Genomic DNA, 24,101 nt, shown 5'->3' with positions numbered 1-24,101 from the left:
CGACATCATCGATGCAAGCGTCATTGATAGAAAACTCTCGGGTTACCGCCAACAGGATAAAAAAAAAACAGCGGCGTTTTGATATTGATGCCGAATTAATAATTGCGTTACGACAACAACAGAATAATCACTGCGCGAGTTGCAATTGTGTAATGAGTTGGCGTTATTCGGATAAAGACGCTCGCCAATTTACCGTGGACAGGATCGATAACAGTCTCGGTCATGTCAAAACCAATGTGAGGTTGACCTGTCTTGAGTGTAATAGACGCAACGGCGCTAGTTAAGACCACGCGGGGGCAATTGAGTATCGTCAGGTATCACTTGTAGTTGCTCGCGTGTAAACCCCCGCTGTGGGGCAGTTGAATCCAGTCTATAGATCGATGGTCTACCAGTTGATCGTGTTATCGTTGATATGTTATGTGTGGTAACACTCCAAATAGGATCAGTAGCTCTTTTTTTACCACCTTCAAGCTCTCCTGGTTCATACAGATATCTAACAGTGACATCGCCGAGAATCGGCTTGGAAACGCTATCTATTTTTGATCTTCCGGGTATATACTTTTTTTTAATCGCGTCGCTGGGCTTCATGTTGATTGCTCGGGTAATCTCGTTATTTAACGCGGCAATTACGCCTGGTAACCTTTTGACCCATTCACGAGATCGTTTTTCTTGGATGAATTCCTTCGCGTATTGATATCCAAATAACCGTTCAGCAAGAGTCCGATTGAATCGTTCAACAATTGCCTGATCACGATGTAGCGCTGTATGACCTCGTCGTATCGCGACGCTATGATGTTTCAGCGTTGATAAAACAGCGCCGCGAAATTCACTACCAGGATCAACTTGTAATAGATTTGGCCAGCGCAGAGGACCTCTTCGATAAATCCGCTCAAACGCATCGGCTACTTCAGTTGCTGACTTTGTTTTCAACGGCTCCGCTTGTTTATATCGACTCGCAACATCAACTACGGTTAGCGCGTATTTGTAACCGTTGTCATGCGGCAGAAATAGTATATCAGCCTGATGAACTTCATTAGGTACGCTGACATCAAAGCGCGAGAAGTTGATTTGTTTAGGCGGTGGTAGATAGATTTGCCATATAGCCTGTTTGGATAACCAATTAGCCGCAGTGGCCCTCGTTACTTTTGCAGCGCTTGAAAGCTTACCAATTGCGGCCTTCCCCTTCCAGTATCCTCTCGGAGAATAATAGATGGATTCCATGTTGTTATTATAAACGTTAGCGTTTTCAATTACCAGCGCGAGAAGCTCCGCTTCCAATCATTAATTTACCTTTCATAGCCGATTTTACCAACCATGAGGCCAATTTTTCTTTGAAGGATTTATCAGGAATAGCATTTAGCGCGTGAATTAATTTTACATCCGCGATATGACGCTGTTGCAGATCGCTACTTTTGTAGTAAGCAACATCATGAGCATGACACGCCTTATCGATAGCGTTTATTGGATACTCACCGGGTTTGGGCTGATTTTGATCATCGAGTCTGATATCTAATCGTGTTCCGGGGCCACAGTAGCTATATCCTGGGAGGTGTTTTTCTCCTGGATACTTTGCCCACGGTGTTCCGGGGAGTTTTGATAACTTGGCTGCAATATCACCTCCTCGATTTTTTTTAAAACATCCCCGGGTTTAATAGAAATAAATCTAAATTTCTTTATACCGCATTGTACACACTTACCAGTAAGTGCCGATCTATTATTTCTTGTTGTAACGGTTGTCATATCATTTGTGCCAGTACGCACTCTACACTTCACACAATATAGATCCATAATTTATGTATAGAGATATGAATATAATTGATTTTTCGGCGACTAAAACAAGAGAACCAGTTAAGCATGTTGCAGCGTTACCAAACTCGATCCGGATGATTATCATCGGACCATCTGGATCCGGCAAGACGCAATTGTTACTCAATTTAATAATGAGATGGATGAAGTGGGATAAGTTGTATTTGGTTGCTCCTAGCGTAGATGATCAACGATGCTACAAGGTGTTGAAAGATTTCAACGAGAATGCATCAGCGATCGCTGAAAAAAATGTTATTGAGTTTATTACAGATATCAATGATGCACCAGGTATCGATGATATTGATAGCGACGTTAACAATCTAGTCGTGTACGATGATGTTATGTTAGACAATCAAAAAAACCCAGCTAGGATATTTTCCAGAGGCAGGCATAAAAACACTGACGTGATATATGTCACTCAACGATACACTCAGATTCCAAAAGTAATCAGAGACAACTGTAATATTCTTGCTGTGTTCAACGGCGTCGATACACACACGCTACGAAATATTTGGCAGACATGGTGCGGCGGTGACATGGACTTCAATGTTTTTCGAAACTGTTTTAGTCATGCTCAGTCGACCCCACATGGATTTGTAACGATAAATTTACATGATCCTCGGACACGATATCGTATCGGACTTGACCAAATATTCGGTTAAATTGTAAGTAGCCACTTAGCAGCAGGGAGGGCGATGACATCGACGCGGTCGTCGCGCTTTTTTACCGGACGCTGACGACGCTGGGATCGGCGCGCAGAAGGTACTAATTAAACCAAATGACGATTGGACGATCCCCCGACGACGACGTCGTTTTTTTTTACCAGGCGCTGACGACACCGGATCCGCTGAGTGCAGAAAGTATTAATTAAGCCAAATGACGATTGGACAAAATGTCGGATTCGCCCTCCCTGCTGCTCAGGAACACATTTAGTTTGCTGACTACAATGAATGCCATCGCCGCTTAAAACACCGGAACTTGCGAAGTTTGCCATGTCAACATGGCGGGTCCTACTAAACACTGGAAAGACATATAAAGACACACAATCCCAAATATATAACCTTATGGTTAATTGAATACGTCGATTGCTTTCAATTAAGCGGCTTGTTTGTCCTGTTTCAGTCTTACCGCGGCAATTAAGTAAGCACGCACTATTTTCACCTTTAATTATAACCCTGATGATTTAATAGAGACCAGTTTTGTTCAAGATTAAAGACAAAGAGTTAAAAGGCTAGAAATGTTAAAACAAACATCTTGATGAAAGAAGGCGACACTCTGTATTGTCTTGTGATTGTTAAAGATGGATTGATATACACAGAACCTGGAGGAAGGGGACTTAAAGTTCTCAAGCTCCTCGACCCACAACCTTCATCAACAGAAATTGTGACCTTTCACAGGTATTACACGGCACTCAAGCTTAAACCACAGTACAAAAAACGCGTAACATCCATTGAAGGGTTGTCTGAAAATATGAAAGGAATCGAAATGTCGCGATTGTTTAATACACTAAAGAGAATGCAAACACTTAAGTCCCTGGTGGAAATGCTAATATTCGTTCGGAACCGTATGTAAGAACCTATCCGGAAGTTATCGAAGACAAAACATGTAGAGCACCAAAGCCTAGTGAAACGTATGGTAAAATGACCGATCCAGATTTGAACTGTTCGGTTAAATAAACAAGAGATTTGAGACAATGCCAGAACGACAAGCCATGTGTGGACGAGGAAAAGGTTCCTAGACCAAAAAAACTAAGAAAGTGGCAGATGAACTTTTGAACACATTTGTTATGTTAAGTGAAAAGCACCCATACGTGACGAAAGAAATGCGTCATTGAAAGAAACCTTGCATGAAAATGGTCACTCTGACCTCGTAGCTTATTTTGAGAAACAAGTACAAAATAAACTGGACGAACACGTCCTTAAGAGATCAGACGAATTGTGGACCATCAACAACACAGAAAGTATGAAGAATCATCTGAAAATCAAAATAGATTGGGACCCAAAAAGGACATATATTTCAGTAGTGAAACTCTATGAATTAGTTACAGTGCAAATGGTGGGTATGAGACGGGCATTATTTGGAAATTACGTTATAGCTAAGAAACACGCACGTCTGAAAAGCCAGCAGAAGTAATTGGGACCACAAAGAGAGAAAAATGAGATAAAACTATATCAGAAGTTCGTACGGATCGGAATATATTTCTAAAGTACTTCAGTGACTTTTGGATGGCACATGCATCGTACACAAAGTGTCGAGATTTGCAAAAAAGCCAATCATCATCATCATCATCATCAATCCCTTAACCCAGGAGGTGGTTGGGGCACCACAGTTGACTTTACAACCAATTCTCTCCATCTTTCCCTGTTCTCAAATGCCCTTTGGGAATTTCCAAATCCCATGCCTGTCCACTCCTTAATGTTGTCTTCCCACCTCTTTTTCTGTCTCTTCTTCTGCACCCTGCATTGTGCCTTGCAAGATTATTTTTGCCAGTCCAGATAATATGAGACATGACCGTACCACTTCAGTCTGCACTTTTTTTTATAGTGGTCGCGAGGGGTTGTATGAGATGCCCAAGATCTTGCAGTAGCATCTCATTTCGCAAAGAAGCTCAACCAGTGTAAAATATATCGTTCCCACAGAACGTAGCCTAAGATGTGTGATACATCGCATGGCCGTGAACTTGTGTTGAAAAGGCCGGGACTTAAATGAGTTGAAAATAGATCATTTTCAGATACTATTTTTAGCTGGCCAAACCTATCACATAGCCGCATCCGGTACGTCCATGCAACTGAGGTAGGGCAACTCGAGTGACCTACACTTCTTACATGAATAGAACATTTGTCATTATAGATCGCCGCAGATAGCAGTAAACAATAATATGCCAGCCCACAAGTAGAATTGAAATGTACGTTTTCATGAAGTATTTTTAATAATAAATGAGTATATATTGCTTTATGTTACTGCATCATGACTCTCATCTTAACTCCGTCCCCACCCCACCCCCTCTTATGACTGCATGGTAACGAATAATCCGAAACTAAACAAGTTAGTTTGTCTAATGCATCCATCCACTATGAAATTAATTATATGCAACAAAGAGATTTGTAAGTCCTCATGTTTTCGCGAGTATATAGTCTTGAAGAGTCATCTAAATACACGTAAATTTGTGCAAATTGTAATTCTGGTCACATACGAAAATCGTCCACTCACCCCTTTCCTTTCAGAAATGGATCATACAACTTTGTAAGTCCTATCCAGGACCGCGGACAGAATAGGACAAATTCCGTGGGGACCACAACGGTCAGGGGGTCCACAGTTGTTTCAATTTGTGATTCATTGGGGTCTGTTGGATAATTTTTCCTAGGGACAACAAATCCTATCCGCTGCCCTGGTCCTCTCTGATGCTTTTTGTGCTCATATATATATATATATATATATATATATATATATATATATATATATATATATATATATATATAGGCAGGTTGCTTAAGTATTTTCTCATGATTTTTAAACACACTATTTCTGTGAAGGGTGTACAGAGTTCAAACCTTTACAAATTTGTTTGAAACTTTCTTTACGAATATACACTGTGTTGATGACAATCGCTTATAAGTTGACATACGTTGATTGCGCATGCGTTAAATATTGGCGTGGAAAACCCCAGATTCGACTTCCTGGAAAAAGTCTTCATAGCAGAACACAATCACAAATGTGCAAATATAACAAATGGGATGGGGTCAAAGGAATCTGATTCGTATTGACGCAGGAGAAGGCAAAATATCCCATATGCATCAACGTTCTTGTTGTAAGGTAGAAATATCTTTTGGAAACATACTAAGTAGTTTTCTGCTTTTTTAAAATAATTATCTGACATTATTGGTAGCTGAGTCAAACATTGCTTGATACGATATGCATATGAGTTTTATGGTGTCAGATTATCAGCCGCTCATTAATAATTAATACATTTATTTGACTGACCTTTGTATGCAGTTTGTAAGTAAAACTCCATTGACCCATTGACCCATGACCTTAAATCCTCCTGAACACTCACTTCTCTTATTAGGCCAGCAAGTTGTTTTCCACTTTTTTTTTTTTGACCAGTTTGTTGCAGCGAGTGACCCAGTAGCCCATTTGCCCCAGTAGCCCATTTGAGCCAAAGGCTGAAAACTAGAGCACAAATACTGCAGCCAAGTATCATTGGTCTCCACCACCAGTAATGTCAGAAGAAAAAAAAAAGGTTGAGATCTACTTGTTGGTCTATAGCTAGATAGCTAGTACATATTCCTTCACTATAGGGACCTAAGGTCCACACAGTAAAGCCAGACCCATTGTATAAATCAGGGCAGATACAAAATTTAAAAAAATTACCATCCACTCATCCAGGACTAATGATTGTAGCAAATTCACTTGTCTCGCCATTTTTACTTTTCTCAGTATTTTAATAACTTGCCTGAGATATATACAGTTTACTAAATCAAACCGAATCCCCAAAGAAATAACATAGGTATTTCATCAAAGGGAGAGTATTCTCAACCTTGACATTTTGGGGATAATCTCCCTTCCATCCACTTAATAAATTTGTCAGTTTTTGATTGTTAGGGTATCTTGTTTACACTATATCTTGCTCCTATACAGTAGAAAAACTACTACAAGAATGGTAAGGAATTTACAGGAATTTGGACTTTGGACTTTCCCTAAATTCCCTCCTCAAGACTTCATAAAATAACAGAGTAGATGTCTCATGACCTCTGTTCTTGTAATTAACACAAATTATAACACCGGTTTTCTGAAGCGGCCTAGTGGTTAGAGCATCTGCCTTGGATGCGGGAGGTCGTGGGATTGATCCCTGGCCGAGTCATACTAAAGACTTAGAAAAATGATACTAACAGCTGCCTCACTTGACACTTAGCATTAAGAGGTTAGTGTTAGGACTGGTCGGCCTGGTGTCAGGATAATGTGACTGGGTGGGACATCATGCTATATGTCTTTGGCATGATGCCCCAGTGCTAGACATCACTATAAATTGCCACACTGCAGACATCGTAGCGATATGACTGAAACATTGTTAAAGCTACATTAGAAATCCAAATCACATGTACACAAACGTTTTTCTGGAATGAAAACTGCATTGCCATGTCGGACAATGGTTTTCCGTAACGGTGATGGCTGCAGCAAGGACAGCCATCGTTTTTTCCTTCAAATCATTCATATTTAGTTATCAAATGTCTTGTCCTTCAAAGGTGTCAGCAGCTGTAACTTCAGGGATGTTATGCTGGCTAGTGTTTTGCATATGCTGTACAGATCTTGTGATGTCCAGAGCAATATTGGGACATGATTGGTTACATCCTGAATTTGTCAGTTCCATTGACAAATAAACAAATTGAATTTCCAGTCTGTGCCAGTTTGGTATATTGTTTGCAAGAACTGCAAAACATCTTTCTTTCAACGATTCATGCCTTGGATAATTATCAATCCAATATGACTAATGTCTGTCTCACTGGTGTCATATTTGACATGTTTTCCTGCCACACAGTCTAGCTGATCCTGTGTATAATCAATTAAAAATAAAGATTCTTTACCGTCATTTAATAAGTTCATAAAGGAAACCAACACTAATGTCGGTAAATTGTCTTTTATTAATTTAATAGGATTGAAATCAAAGGGTGATCAGCTTTAGAGTAAAAACAATATAACAAAGCCACTTAAAACACATATAATTAACCATAACATATTTCTTTTCTTTCAAGTATTTTGATCGATAGTTCAGTCGCTTAACCCAATATGCATTCAGCAATAGAATGTGCAAACATGGGACAGTTATCAATGACCACGTACTGTGGATATGAATGTATAACTGGAGAGCATTAGATTAAAGCATTCAGTCTGCCCAGTGGTCATTATTGGCCAGATCAAGAGACTAAAGCATGAAAATTGGGACATGCCCAACTGGTTTTAAAATAAAGATAAGCACTTGTCCTGGACTAGTGTCTTGTCCAACCTTGACAATAAATAGCCTTGGATGTCAAGCTATGGAATCTGATCAGCCCTGGCCTGTTTTTATGTCGTTATTCTTCTTCATTGTTGATAATTACTGGAGATATAGCTGCTGCACTCCACTGAGGGAAGTAAATACGTAGGTGAACATATAAGGCGACTCTAAAAAGTGCATGAGAGACATAACTGGACCGAAAACTCTCTAATTCATGATTTAGATGTCACATGACCTTACATTCATTGTATTTGTGATTTTGTTTGTTAGCATGATTGTAAATTTTTGTTCTTTTTTATATTTCAGACACATTGATTTAAACATGGATCAGTCGCATGAGATTGATTGGCAGTCTAGAAAATCAATAGCAGAGTGTAATCGACAAATGTTGACAAAACAAATTCAAACTGATGTTACCTTTCTAGTTGGGATGCGCAAGGAGCCAATTAAAGCACACAAATACATCTTGATAAGCCGAAGTTGTGTATTTTATAGCATGCTGTGTGGACCAGTTTATAACAATCCCAATGAAATTAGGATCACCGATATTGAGCCAGAGATCTTCAAACAAGGGCTGCTGTAGGTCCGCTTTTGTTGAGATCTTTGCAGATTAAAAATTATTGTGGAATTACTGCATAACCTGTTATAGAGCATGTGACTTTACAAAAGGCACCTGTTGATTAGGAAACTTTATGGAATCCTCAATGGAAACCATCACAAAAGGCACCTGTCGATTACGAAACTTTATGGAATCCTCAGTGGAAACCATCACCTAACTACACTCTGTATTTATACATGTATCTTACTGATGAATTTTGAATCTGTTTATTTGATGATCTCATTTTGTGTGTTTTTGCAAAAAAGACCCACCCCTTATTTGTACCATTATTTAACATAAATCTAATGATTTCTGGTGTTTGTAGGGTGCAGAAACCTATGTTTACAAAAAAATTGTCCTCAATCCACTAGTTATAATTGTATGCACATTAGAAGTAGATGGCTGAAAATTAAGTAATTTAGCTGGGATGGCACTGATTTTAATAAAGTTTTTGCCCCAAAAACTTTCCAACCTCAATATTTTGTTGCCAATTTTCAAAAAAATGTTGCCATTTTCATACTACAGTACTATCCATTTATCTCATTATCCTCAGGACCAAGGTGGTGGTGTTGTTGTTTGTAGGGTTTAATGCCATTTTTCAGCACAAGATAGGCAATACATGGTGGCCAGTCTAACTGGTGGAGGAAGAACCCTGGAAAACCCTGGGAAGAACCACCAACCCATGAGAAGCTAATGGCAAGCTTTCTCATGTACCCACATTAGCCGAGCCTGAAGGTAACAATGTAGACATAAGAAGGTGTTTAGATGAGTAAAGGGGTATGGGTGAAAATAAATTGACATTTTGCATACAGGTGAAATTTGTAAGAGATGACCTGTCTTCACTCACTAGGATTTATGCTGAGAAAAAAAATGAACATTTTGATTAAATGAAGACAACTTGTCTGAAATACAATTGTATAGTGATAACTTATATTGTGTAGTACACTCCTCAACGTGTTAAATAATATACATGCATATGAAAAATCCTTGAATTCGGGTATTCATTCATATGTTACAAAATTCATGTAACAGTCAAATCGTGTTAGAAAACACAACTAAATTGTATATATATATTAACAACGGTAGTCCTCATTTGATCGATATCCCATTGTCAACAAACATGTTTCCTGAAGTAATTCACTCTGATATTTATTATCCTAGTAGTATGTTGTTGTATAGTTGTTTATATGCTACATGTACATGTACTTAAATTGGCCTTGATTTTGGTCAGCCAGAGACAACTACCATGATGCAGAGGCTACCAAGTGGATGAGGCTGTTCATAGGGAAGTGAAAACATGTGAACAAATTAAAAAGTTAGCATTTTATGCGAGATGTCCCACCTTCATTTAACTAGATGGCCAGATATCTACTGTTTCAAAATATTGGAACTCTAATAATTGGGGTTTTAAACTGCCATTGGTAGCGATCGTAAGCATGAACGTTTTGGTTGCAAATAAACGTTCACGGCACAATAAATGCTCTAAGCACTATGATAAAGGACAATGTTTTTATTTAAGATTGTTGCTGACTTTCTGTGCTCAAAGGTGTTTGGCTTGCTTTGGTGAAGGTTCATGTGTTATTGAAGGCGCTCTTTGTAGGACCAAACAGATGCCCATTAATGCTGCAGCAAAATCAAATAATTGTAAAACATTGACAGATACAGAATATTTTTTCCATTTGCTTAGTATATTGGTACATATTTCTAAAAGGAAAAAATTGACATCATCTGGGTGATTGTAGCAATTCTAGTTCCCGATTTCAGAAGTGGTCAATTGTAGCCTGTCAGGTAGCATGACTATTTGGGTTATATTACAGCTCCGAGTACTAAGGCCAGACATCAGCATATGTGGATTATGATATTACAGTGCCGTGTTAGGGTGGTTTGTCATTATGAACAAAGGATTTGTTTATGTAACAATTGATTCCAGTGCAATTTTATATCCAAGTTTGCAGCTTCCTGTCATGGTGCCTTTGAATTTCTCAACTCCAAACCCAAGACTCTATATACACTTTTTAACAGCCGAAAATGTTGTCACCAAAAGGATCGTCAGATGGTATATTTTGCTGGCAATAAGGAAAATATTTTTAATATTTGGGACATTGGCGAAGCCATGTGCGATCCCTGCTTTAGAAATCATATCAGTATAAAGGTGAACACCACATTTGATGGAAATTCAGCAAATCTATGCTGTGGAATTTAGGAGAATGAGAAATCCAGGAACATAACTCTTGTAAATGAAGAGGTGGAATACTGGAAATTAAACTTGTACAAGGCACCATCAGTATGAAGCTGAATTTGATTCAGATCCAGCAATCTTAGGTAAAATTGAGCTGCAAAAAATAAAGTTATGAGAATGGGCAAGCAAGTTCAAGGTCTTGTCAGAACAAAGTAATGAGTCTGATTTGAAATCCAACAATATTTTTGCTAAAATAAGGCTGCAGAAAACAAAGTTAGGAGAACAGGCAAGCAGATTTGAGGTCTCGTCTTTAAAAGCTACTTATCAAAACTAGTAAAAATCATGCAGCAGGTTTGGAGGATAGGTAATCAGGGGCCATAACTCTTATCAATCATGGTTTGGGAGACTAAAAATCAGACTCATCCAAGGTCTCTTCAAAATAAAGCTTTATGCAAAATAAATTTAAAATCGAAGCATGTTTTGGGGATAAAGTTGTTTTGCAAAATACGTGCAAGTTTTTAAAATGAAAGGAAACATTTTTTGTTTGCATTTGATTAAAACACTTTGTTATATTGAACTGATTCAAATCCATGCAAAGAGTTTTGACCAGATTCTGATCACAAAGCAGTACTGTCTACATGTGCTATAAGTTGAGTTCAGCTGCAAACACTATAAACCCTAATCTGCCATTGCAACATGTGCCATTTTGTACAAGTGGTGATAATGGCTACTTTTGCACATTTTGTACAAGTGGTAATAATGGCTGCTATTCACACATTTTGTACAAGTGGTGATAATGGCTGCTATTCGCACATTTTGTACAAGTGGTGATAACAGCTGCTATTCACACATTTTGTACAAGTGATAATGACTGCTATTCACACATTTTGTACAAGTGGTGATAATGGTTGCTATTCACACATTTTGTACAAGTGATAATGGCTGCTATTCACACATTTTGTACAAGTGATAATGGCTGCTATTTACACATTTGGTACAAGTGGTGATAATGGCTGCTATTTACACATTTTGTACAAGTGATAACGGCTACTATTTGCACATTTTGTACAAGTGGTGATAATGGCTACTATTTGCACATTTTCTACAAGTGGTGATAATGGCTGCTATTTACACATTTCGTACAAGTGGTGCTAATGGCTGCTATTCACACATTTTGTACAAATGGTGCTAATGGCTGCTATTCCCACATTTTGTACACGTGGTGATAATAGCTGCTATTCATACATTTTGTACAAGTTGTGGTAATGGCTACTATTAACACATTTTGTACAAGTGATAATGGCTGCTATTTACACATTTTGTACAAGTAGTGATAATGGCTACTATTTACACATTTTATACAAGTGATAATGGCTGCTATTTACACATTTTGTACAAGTGATAATGGCTGCTATTTACACATTTTGTACAAGTGGTTATAATGGCTGCTATTTACACATTTTGTACAGGTGATAATGGCTGCTATTTACACATTTTGTACAAGTGGTGATAATGGCTACTATTTACACATTTTGTACAAGTGGTGCTAATGGCTACTATTTACACATTTTGTACAAGTGATAATGGCTGTTATTTACACATTTTGTACAAGTGGTGATAATGGCTAATATTTACACATTTTGTACAAGTGGTGATAACGGCTACTATTAACACATTTTGTACAAGTGATAATAACTATTTACACATTTTGTACAAGTGGTGATGATGGCTACTATTTACACATTTTGTACAAGTGGTGATAATGGCTACTATTTACACATTTTGTACAAGTGGTGATAATGGCTACTATTTACACATTTTGTACAAGTGGTGATAATGGCTAATATTTACACATTTTGTACAAGTGGTGATAATGGCTAATATTTACACATTTTGTACAAGCAGAGCCTTGTGCAGCATATTTATCACAGTTGCATAAATATGTATACATGGAGATTCTACATTAAATATAGTAAATATTTCACACAAATTATACAAAATCATCAGTAAAATTCCTATTAACAAAGGCAACTTATTTTGAAGAACGTTAGAAATAGATAAATGTGCAAATACTGTTATGGCTGAGATTGCTTTTTTAGTTGCTGTCAGCTTAATCACATTTAAGTAACCCTTTTGATAGTCGGATTAAGGATAGAATGTGTTATTTGGCATGGTTAACATGTCCTCACTCATGTGAAAACTATTTTATGATCAAAGGCATTATAAATCATAAAATTTATGAATAACAGTTGCTCATTTTTTGCACCTGGATTATTATTTTATAAAATCACATCTGATAATTTGCAGATGAAAATACCATGAGCTGACATAATAACAGGACTAGTACAAGTATGCATATTTAGTCTTTCATCATGCAGTCTCTCTTACCAACACGTACACAATAGCTGGGTCAAACTCAGCACACGTGACAGCCCAAAAACAGCCCTAAAACAGCATGAACCAGAAATACAGGTTACATGTTATAAATGCAGATTCCTTCTAAAAAATGGCAAACCTACTGTGTAGTAAAAATTGAGAAATAAAATGCTGATTTCTCATAATATGGGCTGATTGTGCTAAAATTGTATGGATGTAATAAAATGACAGGTCGCTTTGGTGGCCTAAGTGGTTAGATCATCTATCATAGATGTGGGAGGTTGCAGGATTGAACCCTGTCCAAGTCGTACCATAGCAGCTGCCTTGCTTGGGCTCAGCATTAAGAGGTTAGTGCTAAGACTGGTCGGCCTGGTGTCAGGATAATGTAACTGGGTGGGACATGATGCTACATGCCTGTGGCATGATACCCCAGTGCTAGACATCACTATAAACTGCCACACTGCAGACATCATAGCGATATGACCAAAAATTGTTAAAGCTACATAAAATTTTTACCCCCACCAAAAAACACACACACGTACACACACATTATTTAACATTTTAACTCAGTTTAATCTGGATGTATGCTATAAACTGCCACACTGCAGACATCATAGTACTATGACTCAGATTGTTAAAGCTGCATTACAAATTCAAATTACACACAAAAACACGCAAATAAAATGAACAGCATCCGTTGAATAAATATACCTTTGTCCAGATTTTCTCTTAAAATTAGCGAATTGGGGTAGAAATGCTCACAATTGTTGACACAGAATAATATTGTTAATCAAAAGTTTAAATTTTTGGTTTGTAGAAAGCATGCAGTACAGAAGATTTGGTTATACACCAAAATTAGTGAATTCATCTTGTGAAGAATTCTATTAAATTATTTAACAAATGAATGATATACTTTTCATCATAGGTTCATTTACTGTGAAGACATCACCATTGACATTAACAATGTACATGGCATTCTGAACATGGCAAAGAAATACTCCATCCAGTCACTGATTGACATGTGCTTACGTCGCCTGAAAGTTAGTATGGCACCCCACAACATATGCACCACTCTGGAAAATGCCCGGATCTGCAGTGATGTACAGCTTAAGGATAAATGTCTGGCGTTCATCTTCCGTCAACCAAAAGCGGTTTTTCAGTTAAGTGATCTTTCGGAACTGTCTGAGGAGTGTATGACAGAAATAATAAAATCAGATGACTTAGCATTATCAGAGCAGGAGATATATGATGGTCTTCAGAAGTATGCTGTTGGTAAGTGCCAGAAAGCAGGAATTGAGCTGACAACAGAAAATAAGAAACGTATGTTGGGTGGGCTTCTTCAGCATGTGCGTTTTCCATTGATGAACAGGGACTATTTTACTGAAGTGGTTTCTGTGTCAGGATTCCTTACACAAGAAGATGAGGTCAAGCTGCTAAAACATTTTGTGAAGCCTCAGCAGTCACTAGATGGCTTCATTATGGAGAAAAGAAAGCAGAGATATCTTATTCACAGATTTAATGAACATGCAACTGGTTGGGGTTACAAACGAGACAAATCTGATGCAATAATGTTTTCAGTCTCCAAAAATGTTCTTCTCCACGGAGTTACAGTTTACGGTTGCTGCCAAGGTGCAGGCAGTTATGAGGTATCGCTTGCAATCAAGGAAGCTCCATATAATGCAGATAAAGCAATAAAGAGACTACAATTAGCAACTGACTCAAGTGAAAAACTGTACAACATCTATTTTGATGAACCCATTCCAATTGAGAAGGACAAACAGTATAACATAATTCTCATTATGAAGGGACCAGGAAGCTACTATGGAGTAAAAGGAAAGACAGAAATAGAATGTGAAGGGGTTAAATTCAGATTTAAGGCTTCAAGTTTAAGTGACAACACAACTAATGAAGTTAGAGGACAACTGCCAGGCATTGTCTTTGAGATTATACCTGAAGAAACATTTTTAAGGAGTTAACTGCTTGCTGCCAGTCATGTTTATTCACCACCAGGGCTTCTATGTTCTATGTGTTTGGCATCTGTGGTTACAATTAATACACAGGATCATTGACATCTGCGGGTAAATAGTAAGGTGAAAAGATTGTCAATTATACTTGAGTGAATGTGTTTTCAAATGATCATTTTTATTTGCGACATACTGTCATACAGTAGACCTGGATATAATTCAATCTTGATTATTTTGGACCCAACACCGTGTCATGCGTGAATGGCGTCTTCAAGATATCGGTTGACTATTTCCCTCTTGTTTGCGATTTTGTTGGCTCCAGTTTTCTGTTGGATAACATGTTCAAAACTTGGAGCACAACCACACACAATTGCTTCTCAATGTTCATGTGAACAACGTGGTGTGTGGTATCGGACATAATTGATACACGCTACAATATGGAATCCTACGCGTACGGATTTCGTGGAAATATTTTATTCTTAAATGCTCATGTTGAAAAAAGGAATAAATGATAACAACACAAGGTTAGTTTCTTTCTTTTAATTTATTATCAATTCAACGTTTTATTTATCTATTTTCTTGCAACGTGCAGTGGGGTGGGGGTGGGGAAGCACAAATGCAATACAATTTTATTTCGTTTCTTAAGTCTTGGGACATATGACCAAAGTGAAAAAATGTTTCACTGTAAGTTCTGGGACAGGAAAAAAAATTATTTTATCGTGTCCCAACATATGCGGTAAATACGGTAAGACTTATAAAAGGTACAGAACACAGTGCTTTGTAATTACATGTGTATATGTCAGTATTTGCATTAATAAAGAATGAAGAAACATTGTAAGACTTGCAGAACACAGTGCTATGTAATTATATATATATATATATATATATATATATATATATATATATATATATATATATATATATATATATATATATGTGTGTGTGTGTGTGTGTGTGTGTGTGTGTGAATATTTGCATTAATAGATGTTGTTTTTGAATACCAGGATTCATCTGAACAATTTAGTCTTAAAATATCTGTAACAATTAATTCACAAGTTTCTTGCCAGGTCATGTAGATTTAGTTTTCTTTTCAATGTGTTATAATATAATTTATTTAGATGTTCATTGTGTTATGATATTATTTATTTAGATGTTCATTGTGTTATAATATTATTTATTTAGATGTTCATTGTGTTATAATATTATTTATTTAGATGTTCAATGTGTTATAATATAATTTATTTAGATGTTCATTGTGTTATAATATTATTTATTTAGATGTTCATTGTGTTATAATATAATTTATTTAGATGTTCATTGTGTTATAATATTATTTATTTAGATGTTCATTGTGTTATAATATTATTTATTTAGATGTTCATTGTGTTATAATATTATTTATTTAGATGTTCATTGTGTTATAATGTTATTTATTTAGATCTTCAGATGAAGGTTTAAAAGTAGTGAAAGTGTCATTACTGTAAATATGTCTGGATGTTGTGTAGATGCCAGTGGCCCTGTGCTTCTTTGGGTCAGTGGCGGTTGACAGACACATTGTAGTACACAGTTTGTTACCATGGTTACCAATGTTTATGATGCAAACCCCGAAGTCATGACCCAAATCTGGGTTGTGAGGAAGTTCTGGAGACCCTCCAGGATTTCTTTAATTTTGGCAAAACTTATCAAAATGTTGAAACATGGCTGTGAGGCTCAGAAAAAAACTATTTTTAGGGTTGCAGCCAAAAAAGTTGGAAACCACTGGTGTAAACAGTATGTGATGTGGATTTGCTGGTATGAAATAAAATGAAATAATCAAAGATCTGCATGCCAATCTTCATTTAAAATTATTTTGTTGGCAAGACTACAATTTAGAATTTAAAATGTCCCACACAGTAAAAAAATTTTAACTTTGGTGTACAAAAATTTGCCACTTTAGTGTAATCCCCTTCATTAATAAGCCGATGCATGATAAGATCTCTTCAATATGAAACACACCAAAAATTTATTTTGTATGATGGCATGGTTGTTTAGTTTTAGTGAGGTCAGGTCAGAGCTGCATAAGTGTCCCTGGAGCCAAATAGTCCCTATTAAAATCTAATTGTGTGGATTGATTGTGTGATGCCATGTGCAGTATTCATGATAGTGAGTGGTAAATCGTACAATTGAATGATCGAGAAGGGACTGTCCTTTTATCTGGAGACGCCTTTTATTCTTACTATGATGGTAAATGTGGTGTAGAGTTACAGGTGAAATGAGGCTTAAAATCATGATTTGACTGACTTAAGGTAGCATAGGAAAAATATTTCCCAGTATTTGGTGTTTGAGTTGTGATTTGTATTTTATGGTAGTTAAGCACCAGCACTATGTTACGGAAATGTATTAAGGAGAAACAGTGCATTTGTGAGGTAGGCAGGCAATTGTGAGGTTGTAATGTAAATGTGTAGTTGTGATATTGGTGGTCATGCATTAATTAGAGGAAAATTATTATAGTTTCATTTGTTCACTAAAGAGACCTCTTGTAAGTTGTTGTTGTAGGGTTTAACGCCATTTTTCAGCACACGATAGGCTATACATGGGGGCCAGTATTAATGGTGGAGGAAGAACCCGGGAAATCCCCGGAAAGAACCACCTACCCTCAAGAAGCTACTGGCAAGCTTTCTCACATACCCACATTGGCCGAATCCAAGACTTGAACCTATGCTGACAGAGGTGAGATGGCAGTGATCCGTAACGGAGAGCACTTTAGACCACTCAGCCACTTGGGGCCCCCCTCTTGTAAGTAACATTATTAATGTTCTGCCTTTCGCTTAGTGAAGTCAGTTGTAAATTTAATGTTGCATATTAGTGGTCATTGATTGATTAGAGAAAAACTGACTGTTATCATCGGGTCCTTAGAAAAAGGGGAAAACAAGGGACTTACTGCCAGAAAGAAATGAAGCTAGCAAGAAGGAAGAACGACAGACAGAAGTAACGAAGCCAAGAGAGAGAGAGAGAGAGAGAATATAAAAAGGTACTGACTAAATGAGAACAGAATGTGAAATATTTGATAATTTGCCTCTGGGTCAAACAAAGTTTATCTGTTTTCTTTCACATTATTTATACTTCATCCAGCATGCACATTTATCATACATCGAGAACCACTAAATTTGAGTATAAAAGCTTTTATTTTCAGTGTCGTGACTGGTGTCATGTACAAATACTTACAAAAGTTATTTTTGTTTCCTATTGGCTCAATCTTAGCTTGTTGAATATACCTCTAATGCGGTTAATTGGAGGAAAGAAATGGTATTGTTTTGGTTACCATGTAGACTGTTCGTTATTATGCTTCTAACCACATTTGAATGAACCAAAATTAATGTTGATATTTTATAGTGTATTTCTTATCCAAATGTACATGGCTCAGAGTTAAATAGGAGATAAAATATACAAGCACAGATGAATTGCTGGAATCTCTTGTCCATCATAAAAACCATGCATAACATCTGCATGAAACCTTTTATTCAGTTTTCTTGGTTCCCACTCTAATTTGGCGAAATGTGTGATGAACGTATTAAAATAGAAAATATATCATATATATTTGTCTGTGTTTATATAAATGATTTAAATCCTGTTCGCTCTTCTCGATGCCATTTTTGGTCAGTAATTTGGAAGCAAAGTGCGCAAGGCGACAGAACAGTGTGAATTTTTACTGCGTAAAGGGGATGTAGTTTTCCGACTGATACACACGAGGTTTTGAGTCGAGTGGGACATGTGTATTGTTGTGTATAGCATGATGTGAAAAAATACCCCAAAAATGGGGACATGCTCAGATACGCTTATTTTAAGGTTTGTATCATTAAATAAGACCTTGGCATTCCATTGAAGCCAACATTACAAAATGGGGATGTCCCCATTTCGAGGTGTGTCCCTGGTCTGTATTCACACTGATGTCCCTTATTTGCACCTTTTACATACACACACACGCACTCGGGACAAAATTCTGTATGATAATCATGATTCTATTTTTATTATTATTATCAGAGGGATTTACAGCTAATGTCACAAGGAACTAGAAAGCACACAATCTTAGTTCTGTATTTTGCACATAAAAGAGTTAAAGTATTTTCAATCCTGTGATGGTTGGTTGAAATAGGGTTGCCACAGTATGTAGACTGTGGTTTGTGTGGATTGGTGATTTCTCACCCTTTTATCAAGTGCAAGGTTTATTTTTTTACCCTATTGAAATGTGAAAGTAAGGTGACGGATAAATTTTGAGAAAAACCACTAATTTGCAATGATAAAAAATATATTTTGTATTTGAGATGCATCCATTTTTTAGATCCTGATAGCGACAGTTCTTTTAAGATGGACATCCAAACAAGATTATATGAATTTACTGAAGACCAACAATTTGGTCATAGTAAAATACTTTTTGATTGGCAGCATATATAAAAGTAGGTCGACTATAGGCATGAAGGCTTTATGTTTGACCCCTTACAGAGATTCATTTAAATGACGACTTCTCAAAATCCTCTTAAAAATTCAACAAAAATCATCCTTGCGTACAGGGGGGGTTTACGGCATTGTGGCACTTGAGGTATACATCTATAAATACACCATGAAAGAATGTCCTTAGGCAAGTTACACCTATATATGGTTTATTTAAACAATTGCAAATTTACCCATGTCAGTCTGGGGATCCCACATGACTAGGGTTCTGGGGCACGTGCCTCCTGGCCTAATAAGGCACATCTTACATAGACGGCTTTCAAATTTATACAAATGACAAGATCTGCCATCAGATACGGCCACAATTCCTAAAAATAGTAATACAGCATCTTAAAATGTCAGCTAAATGATATCACTGAACAAAATTTGACAGAAAGTGTCTTGGTATAAAGGCCTTTAATGTTTGTACATTCCACCATTAAATATGGTCACCCATTACTAAAATTTAAACAACAAAACGACTTTAAATGGCCTTTGAAACTGCTCACCAGAACTTAAGATTTAAGAAACGGCATCCTGGCATAAAAGGCGTTCAGATTTATACAATTCTCCATTAAATATGGCCACTATTACTAAAACTGGAAGATCTTTTGAATGAATTTTTGAAAACTAAACAAAATTTTTGACGTAAGTCATCTTGGTAAGAATGGCTTTCATATCTGTACAAATGATCTGCCATCAAATATGGCTGCTGATAAAAATAGAAACACTTTTATTAACTTCTTCCAAAAAAAACATTTACATGTCAGAGAATCTTACTGTATTAGTTCAGTTGCCTTCTATGTTTATAGTAAAAATGCCCGTCAGATATAGAGGCCATTCCATTTATAAAACTTCATCAGAAAATCCCATTGAATAAAATATAACCAACTCTGACAGAATGCAACGTGGCATAGATACCTTTTATTTTTTGACAAATGTTGATATACCATCAAATCTGGAACGTGTAAAAAAAGTGAAGACACCTTGAGACAATTGTTTTCATAACGCAATCGACAGCATTGACAAAAATGTATAGAGAAAACAATCTACTGATTGATAGTATAATGACCTGCATTTTGGAGTTTAATAAACATGCATGTATACAACAATCAGCCTAATTCAGTCTCTTCTTTGAATAATTGTTAACTGGTATAGTACACAGGTTTTTAGTATCAAAGGGGCACCTGGAATCAATGATATTTGACTTGTAACTATTTTTAGTTTCAGACTATACAATACATACTCAATGTGTTTATAACCATCATTTGTTTAGTTTTTGTATGTCATGTTTAATTTTTGATTTTCTCATCTTCATTTGGTACAAATACATGCCAGCTTTCCTTGTCATGCAGTCCAGTGTGGTAATATTGCATGTCTTAACACACTCATCCCTATTAGTAACAGTGGTAAACATGGCATGTGCCATGAAAAATGAACTTATTTTAATTTCTTTTGCAATTTAATTTTAAGGTAGTGACGCATACGATGTTGATTTGTTAATATAATCCTTCTGAAAATTGACTAAATGTATAGGTTTTCTTTTCTTTGTTGGAAGATTCTAACAAATTTTGTGTGCTTTGTGGATTTCATGAGAAGTATATGAAGCATTATGGGCAGTTGGCCCAGCAGCTTTCAGACTAGTCACAACACAACTGCTTGTTTTAAAACATATTTATTTTTGTTTAGTTTATCACTTTTGGAACTTGAGTAGGCAATAATTATTTAAGGAATTGTCCATTCTTTTCTCTATCCAATTATTTAAGGAATTGTCCATACTTTTCTCCGTTCAGTTATTTAAGGAATTGTCGATACTTTTCTCTAACCAAAATTATATAAACTCTGTTCATTTCTGATTTATGTTTTAAGCAAACTCCTGATTGTTGTATCATTTGTCGTATGGTCCAAGTGAGTGTTGTCCTCACTGATAAATACTTTTATTTTTATGTATTTATTTAATTAATTTTATTTGTTGGATTTTATCATAGATCTCTTTTTGTTTTTATTTTATACCTGAGAATTCATTATTTTGCAAACAGATAATGTATTTTCTTAAATTATAGGTCCAAGAATGTTGTTAGTGAAAATGGAATGTCCAAGTCATTGTGGTCATCACCAATTTGACATTCTCAGTTGATTTTAATCATTAATTTATCCGACACTTCATAAAAATAATTCCAACATTTTCAGAACTCAAATGTTCAAATCATTGTCAGCATTATCATCAGTACATGGACATTCTAAATACCTGACACTTCATAAAAATAATTCCAACATTTTCAGAACTCAGATGTTCAAATCATTGTCAGCATTATCATCAGTACATGTACATTCTAAATACCTGACACTTCATAAAAATAATTCCAACATTTTCAGAACTCAGATGTTCAAATCATTGTCAGCATTATCATCAGTACATGGACATTCTAAATACCTGACACTTCATACAAATAATTCCAACATTTTCAGAACTCAAATGTTCAAATCATTGTCAACATTATCATCAGTACATGGACATTCTAAATACCTGACACTTCATAAAAATAATTCCAACATTTTCAGAACTCAAATGTTCAAATCATTGTCAGCATTATCATCAGTACATGGACATTCTAAATACCTGATTAGTCTATCACTCTATTAAAACACAATTGTTTTTTTGTTTTCTTTCATGATTTATAGTTATCTAATTCATTGTAAGTGTTGTCCTCACAGACATGACACTCAGTTTAATGTCATTTATATTAAGTACTATGTTATAGTTAAATTTTAAGGTCAAGCACATGTTCTCCTTGCAGATTTTGTATTTTACAAAATTAAAATCTTGTTACATATTTTCTCTTTTGTAGCAAATTTTACTGCAATTGAATCCAAATATATTAAATCTTGTAAAATGTTCATTTGCCAGGAGGTATTAATATAAAGAATTATTAATTTGGTGCTAATATATACCTTTGTGAGATTGTCATGTAAAGATCTGTACCTCAAGACCGAGATAATATTCTGGCTCTGTATAAAAAACAAGACATTCATTGTTATGAACTACAACTGTTTTATTCATGTGTTTGGTCAGTTGGTAAGAAGCATACTCATTCCTGGTGTCACAGTCCATTGTGGTCTTATCTGGACCAAGCTCAGCTGTTCAAATGTTTTTTGTCATTTGCCCTCGCATTGGGTTATTATGCACACTTCAGCCAGGTGACCAATCTTCGGCCTGCTTAGGTCTCTTGTCTAAATCGCTTATAAGACGAGTCCAGCAGCAAACTGCACAGACCCAGATCTGCATGTACATTATGTTACAGCAGATCAGGATCTTTGTTTGCAGGTTGACTTAAAAGCAAGTATATATGGTACTATCAGTTACTTACAAAAATACAGCAAATTTCATCTGATCCCTCACCAGCATCAGGTTTGAATTTATTTTGTGCAGTATACAGAATACGCATGAACAGACACAGCCTATGTTGATCTTCACTCATTCCTGATTATTCCCAATCTGAGATTTCCCAAGAGTTTACTTTTTCATCTTGGATAATGTAATTGTAATTGACAAGCTGTATACTACTTATTCGGGGAGAAAGGATAAAGAGATCCATTATTTAGGAACAGTGGCCTTGATGACCCCCCCCCCCACCTAACAACCAGCCAATCTGATGGTGGAGAAGAATGAAAAAGTTTTGTACAAATGCATTGTGTTGTGCTTAAGTTATTGTCGGCAAATGAAATGCAATGGTCAAAATATATTTTTAGTTGCAGTGACCCTGAACTTGGAGCTACTGATCCTCCCCAAAATTGAAATACTTCCTGGGTAACAAATGTGCTAAATTCATTTCAGTTCCTCCATGTTATCTTCTTGAAATGAAACAACATAGGTAGTCTATTTTTAGTAGGTGACATTGACCTTGAAACTTAAGACTCCCAAAACAACCAGGTTCTTTCTGAAACATATGTACAGAATTTTGCCGATTTAATTTCACTACACCGTAACTTCTGGAAATAAAATACATAGGCAAATTGTATCGTGTAAAATTTTGGTCATCTTTAATTATTTAGTTTTGTTGACATAAAGACAGGTGGCATATATTTCATATCGTATTTCTGCTGCGAGACAAAAATATATTTCTAGACAATTACATTGTCAGTCAAAAATGAAAGAATTTAAGGAAAGAGAGAAAATGGAGAATATTAAAAGAAATCTTGTTTGCATACATATTTTAAAGCTAACATATCATTAAATATGGGAAAATTAGAATTTCTACAAAAGAGAGTAAATATTGGCATACTCAATCACATGAATATAGATATATATGTATGGATACATACACACGTTTCCAGTAACATAGCTTATGCCTATTATAACTGTTTGCACAATGACCATCTATTGTCAGACTTTTCCCATGTACAGTTTCTATAAAAGCTAAATTTATCAACTTAACATGCCTCTGTTAAATCAACATTTATAAATATATTGTTTTGTATATGGAATTATCAGAATTATTATATCACCAGTCTGTTAATGTCATTAATCCCAAAGATAATATTTATATTTGTAAATTCCAGATTATTTGTATGACTACATTTACTTTTTATCAAAATATCATTTATTAAAAATCTTAATTATGTGACAGACCCACAAGATGAGAAATTGTCTCCACATATAACAGAAGATGAGAAATTGTCTCCACATGTAACATACAAAACAGAGCAGAACCCATTTTG

At 36.0% G+C, this 24,101-nt stretch overlaps 1 protein-coding gene across 1 annotated transcript; it reads left to right on the top strand.

The window, feature by feature from the left end:
• The first annotated feature begins 5,470 nt into the window (after nt 1-5,470).
• Nucleotides 5,471-14,927, top strand: LOC149775098 (BTB/POZ domain-containing protein 6-like). The gene is made up of 3 exons (XM_089944349.1): nt 5,471-5,614; nt 8,105-8,377; nt 13,877-14,927. The coding sequence occupies exons 2-3, from the start codon at nt 8,121-8,123 to the stop codon at nt 14,925-14,927; spliced, it is 1,308 nt and encodes a 435-aa protein (XP_089800475.1). The 5' UTR covers nt 5,471-5,614; nt 8,105-8,120.
• The last annotated feature ends 9,174 nt before the right edge of the window (nt 14,928-24,101 follow it).

The sequence above is a fragment of the Sinohyriopsis cumingii genome, chromosome 19 (genome assembly GCF_028554795.1).
Source record: "Sinohyriopsis cumingii isolate HCF-2022 chromosome 19, ASM2855479v2, whole genome shotgun sequence".
Taxonomy (NCBI): domain Eukaryota; kingdom Metazoa; phylum Mollusca; class Bivalvia; order Unionida; family Unionidae; genus Sinohyriopsis; species Sinohyriopsis cumingii.
Note: the sequence above shows the minus strand (reverse complement) of the source record. Positions and strands in the feature narration are given on the sequence as shown.

Bases quoted from the DNA above. Each gene is read 5' to 3' on its own strand.
- LOC149775098 (XM_089944349.1), top strand. From the start codon at position 8,121: ATGGATCAGTCGCATGAGATTGATTGGCAGTCTAGAAAATCAATAGCA. The intron at 8,378-13,876 runs GTAGGTCCGCTT...TTTTCATCATAG, and splicing joins ATCTTCAAACAAGGGCTGCT to GTTCATTTACTGTGAAGACA.